Source organism: Meriones unguiculatus, chromosome 10 (genome assembly GCF_030254825.1).
Source record: "Meriones unguiculatus strain TT.TT164.6M chromosome 10, Bangor_MerUng_6.1, whole genome shotgun sequence".
Taxonomy (NCBI): domain Eukaryota; kingdom Metazoa; phylum Chordata; class Mammalia; order Rodentia; family Muridae; genus Meriones; species Meriones unguiculatus.
The window spans coordinates 110,977,339-110,982,251 of record NC_083358.1 but is presented as its reverse complement, the minus strand read 5'-3'; the positions used below and the strand labels follow the sequence as shown (position 1 = coordinate 110,982,251).

Below are 4,913 nucleotides of genomic sequence, written 5' to 3'. Positions count from 1 at the left end.
TCATGACTCATCTTGACACTGGCACTTATCTTCTGACTTGTCCAGCTCTGCCTTCCAGCCTATAAAATGGGTGGAGCACAGCCCACACACCTGTCTGCATGGCACATGGATGCAGTATCTCTCACCTGAAGATGTCAAAACCATTAGTGAGAACATCACCCCACAGAGCAGGAAATGAGCCAATCAGAGCCCACAGCCAGCATGCAACACACAAGTTGGCTAACGGCAGAGAAAGATCACTTTTAACCACAGGAGGAGGGAAATTAGTCTGGTCTGTGCCCTCAATATACAAATCCCCACGATTTCATTCATTCATTTTATTTAGTTGGTTAATGTTTCCCAGGACCTAAGATGAGATGTGGTGATCTGAGATGTGGTGATCGGCATATACTTAGCAACTCTTTCTTATTTTTTTCTGTTTTCCGTGCTATTCTAGGCTTTATTGTCCTCCAGAAGGTTTCTTTCTTTTCCATGCCGTTTCTTTCTGTTTTCTTTTTTTATTAATTACAGTTTATTCACTTTGTATCCCAGCTGTAATCCCCTCCCCGATCTCACCCTCCCTCCCTCCTGAGAATCAAACCTCTATAGGCAGGTAGGCCGCATGCACATTTGTGTGTAGAACAGATCCTTGTATTCATAGACTGAAATCCAGAGGGACTAAAGAACTGTAGAACAAGAGGTCAGTTCTCTTCATTTGTGCTCTGAAAAGTCTACACCTTATTCCGGGGACATGTTCTGGGACAGTTGACCTCGTAAGTAAGTTACTGTCATTGCTGTGAATTGTGTGTATGTAGCCCGTGCTACATATAATATAGAGGCCTGCACAACTGAAACAGCTGGATGCCAATCAGAAGTGGCATGCTGTGCAGAAACAATCGGCTCTGAGCTATCTCATGCCTGCGGTTAAATTATGGTTCAATTAGGTTTAGCTAAGCGATTTTTCACAGTTACCTACTAGTGTCCACTCTATTCGAGCCATTATTGCAAAGACTAAATTGATAAGTTAGTGACGTGAACAGATTGACTCCCCTCTCCCACCCTGCCCCCAAAAGATAATTTCCTTTCCCTTTCCATGAAACATTCAGGCCTCGGAAACAACTGATGACTGTAATGGCCTGGACCAATACTTCCCCCATAGACAGTGGTCTTCCCAGCAATGATGCATAGTGTGGCAAGCCTACTGGGCAGGGACGACAGGAAGAGCCAGGATACTTTTCAAGCCTGGGGCAGACCCTCCCCTGCCTCTTTCCTCCAAATTGTCGAGGAGTAGACTCTGTAAGACCTGATGTGGGGTGTGGTGGGGTTCGTGAACTAGCGTCACTTTGATTTTTCTTTCGTTTAAGGATCCTGTCGAACCAAGGATCTGTTTGGAGCCAATTTAGAACCTCCTTTCACCTGAGAGGTCACAATGGCCTTGTGAAGCCTCGAGTGGGTGATCGAAGGAAATGGCATTTGAAACCAATTCCAGGTACAGGCTTGATAGCCTCCCGTAGCAGACATCACTCACTTCTCTCAAGGCTCAGTGAGAAGCTCATTGTCTATGAAGCAAATCTGGGTTCTAACGATACTGTTACCCACTGATAATGGTGACTATGGTGAAAGATTTCAACCCTTGGGTCTTATTTTCCTGTACAGCCTGCCTCACAGAGTATGATGGAAGCTAAGCTCAGACACAGAGCAGTATACAGTAGTGCTTATGAAATACTGTTCCTGTCTTTCTTTCCATATTTACTGCATTGAGGAAATGAAATATGCTGATATTCAAAGACAATTCAATCATGAAAGACAATATCTGGTAGCAATAAAGATCATGCCTACTGCAGCATGATGGCTGCACTTGAATTCTGGCTTGCCTGTTTTCTTAGTTTGGATGCTAAGTAACCTCCTTTTAGCCTTCAGGCCTTTGTTGCATGCATCTGCCTCATAAATTTTTGGCACATAAAAATATTCAAATAAATGATAGATTTTTATCATCGCTACCACTCACATTCTTTTGGCTGGAAATCCTTCAATCCTAGGTTCCTGGAATCTATTCCTGGAAATGAGACCCAGAAAGGTGAGCTGAGGGAAGGCCATGGGAACAGATGAAGCTGAGATGAGCCATTGCAGGCTTAAATCCTGGGGTCTAATACAGCCTTTATCCGGTTCCCAAATTAACTTAGAATAATCTATGGAATAAACAACTTCGTAGTGACTTTCCTGCTCTTCTGAGCCAGAAACCCGACTTTTGGGGATTGAGATCATACAACAGTCATCCAGTTCCCAAAGTAACTTAGAATAACCTATGGTTCTTGGAATAAACAAGTTCTTGGGGACCTTCCTACTATACTGAGCCAGAGACTTCCATGCCAAAGTCTTTCCACAACACCCTACACCAACAGAAAGTACCACCAAAGTCCCCAGAAGAAACACTCATGTCAAATTGGAAGGAGAAAGAGTAGCTTTCTGGCACAGTGTGTGAAATAGTGGGAGTCTCAACTGAATAACCCCGTTTGAGAGTCTGATTGCTTGGGAGTGACTCATGGCTTCTAGGAAAAGTCTCGGTTTCATGAAGAAGGTGGCCATTTATCTCATATTTAGGAAAATTCAAGGTCAAGTAGAGACATGCTCTGCCTCTGACTGAAGAGCCAGACATACTGGGGAGGAATTTCACTAATGCAACATCAGCCCTTGTCCTCGTGATCTCAGGTGCTTCATTTAAATGGCATCAAATTGCTTCATTGCCACCCTATAAAAGTCTCACCAAATGGGAGCTCCTCAGAGCCTTTGCTTCTTCCAGTATTGCTCCTGCCAAGAAAGAAGGTAAGTCTTGTTACCTGCGATAGGGATTTGGCAAGAAATAGAGTGAAATAGAGTTGAGGTGGAGCTGGGTGGAGCGCTATGGGATAAAGAGTGGCCAGGACTAGACATTGAGTGCATGAAGATACCATTAATGGTGGGAAACTGAGAATGGGCTGGATAGGGAGCCAGTTCTTCCCGGGCAGGGATTTCAGAGAACTGAACCCACTTTAGTTCTGGGGCCACGTGTGACCACTTTTCTTTGTTCTACTTGCAAAGTGAACTGATATTCAAGAGCTCCAATAGCAACTGGTAGGAACTTGTAAGTCTTAAGCCCGAGTTTTGTTCTTTCAGGTTCAGTTTAAGACTCAGGTTAGCCCAGGCACATATATCTGCTCTCCTCGAGGACTTCCCAGATTAGAAGGAATAAGAAGGAATGTCACCTCAAAGGGAAATAGTGGTGGAGGCTAAACAGTTTGAAGAGTAATGCAAGGTAGACACTGAAGGACAAAGGGGAGACCTGGAGAGTTTGGTAGAAATGTTACTGTTTCAAGCACTCTGTTTGCTACTATGGAAACAGAGTAGCAGGGGTGAGTGTCAGCTTGTCTGAAGTCACACAGCCAGTTAAAGGTGTAAGAAGTCAACCTAGAATGCTTGACTCCACACCTTACTGCCAAATGGACAGCCAGCCTCTGGATGACAACAATCTTCGAGAGAAGATCTTTTACAGATCACCCCTCCCAAGTGAATGCGCTGCAGAATTTTGAGGAAACCTTTCTAGTCTTACAGTTTCGATGCGTGTTTTCTTTTCAGATTTTCCAAAACCACGGCAAGATGTGTGACCAGCAAAAGCAGCCACAGTTCCTTCCATCTTCTTGTGTGAAGGGTTCGGGATTGGGAGCGGGGCAAGGTAGCAGCGGTGCCTCTGGAGAAGGCCAGGCTTCAGGCCTGGTCCCAACTGTTGTTGCTTCAGGCCTGGTCCCAACTGTTGTTGCTCCAGGGTTTGCTCCAGGGATTGCTCCAGGGATTGCTTCAGGACTTGCTCCCAGCCAGCCTCAAACTATTGTGAGATATGTAACTCCGGTTCCTGCTCAAACTTTCGTGAAGTACCAAGTTCCATGCCAGATGAAAACCTACGTGAAATGCCCAGCTCCCTGCCAAACATACGTGAAATGCCCTGCTCCATGCCAGACGACCAGTGTCAAGTGCCCAGCTCCATGCCAGAAGACCAGTGTTAAATGCCCAGCTCCCTGCCAGGCTCAGACATATTACGTCCAATATCAGGTTCCTTACCAGACCTACTACACTCAGGCTTCTTCAAGTGGTTCAGCATCTCAGGGCGGTGTCGGTGTCCCTGACCCATGCTCCGCCCCATGCTCTACCAGCTACTGCTGCTTGGCTCCCCGAACCTTTGGGGTGAGTCCTCTGAGACGCTGGGTCCAGCGGCCCCAAGGATGGAACACAGGATCTGGCTGCTGTGAGACTTCTGGAGGCTGCAGCTCTGGAGGTTGCGGCTCTGGAGGCTGCGGCTCTGGAGGTTGTGGCTCTGGAGGCTGTGGCGGAGGCTGTGGAGGAGGCTGCGGCTGCGGCTGTGGCTCAGGGTGCTGCTGTTTGGGAATTATTCCCATGCGGTCCCGAGGTCCCGCATGCTGTGACAGTGGGGATGATTGCTGCTGTTAAACACAGAAGGACTGCGCTGCTTCCAAATTTTACCTTTTGCTGTGTCTTCTGACCCTACCCATCCCCAGCTTCTACCAGCTTCCCTGGTTCTCTGTAACTTGCTTCCTTTATCAAGGCATCCTGCCAGAGTGAGCACAGTCCCCAAACTATGGCAAGAATAAAGCTCTGAATGCAAGGCATGGCACGGCTCCTGTTGGCTTCTTTGTGCTGTGTTTATGCTTCTCATTAGAAAATCTCGTGTTCCTCTTCTTGCTCTTGGACGGAAAACTATTAGATGGAAAACATAGATGGACAGCACAAGCAGATGAAGCTGGTGAACTCCCTGTCTTAGGATCTGCACATCATGTAGATGCTGTAAATAGGTCCATTTGAGCTAGGGAGAGAGGCTATGGACACGGGGTTTGAGGTCTGTTACATTTTTCTCATTTATTAGGCTTTTCTTCTTGAGAGCATAG

General features: G+C 46.5%; 1 protein-coding gene across 1 annotated transcript; it reads left to right on the top strand.

Moving 5' to 3' along the window:
* Positions 1–2,732: 2,732 nt before the first annotated feature.
* Positions 2,733–4,630, top strand: Kplce (KPRP N-terminal and LCE C-terminal like protein). The gene is made up of 2 exons (XM_021663310.2): positions 2,733–2,802; positions 3,592–4,630. Exon 2 carries the CDS (start codon positions 3,613–3,615, stop codon positions 4,456–4,458), a length of 846 nt encoding a protein of 281 aa, XP_021518985.1. The 5' UTR covers positions 2,733–2,802; positions 3,592–3,612; the 3' UTR covers positions 4,459–4,630.
* The last annotated feature ends 283 nt before the right edge of the window (positions 4,631–4,913 follow it).

Excerpts from the sequence above, each read along its gene's own strand:
- Kplce (XM_021663310.2), top strand. The coding sequence starts at position 3,613 with ATGTGTGACCAGCAAAAGCAGCCACAGTTCCTTCCATCTTCTTGTGTG.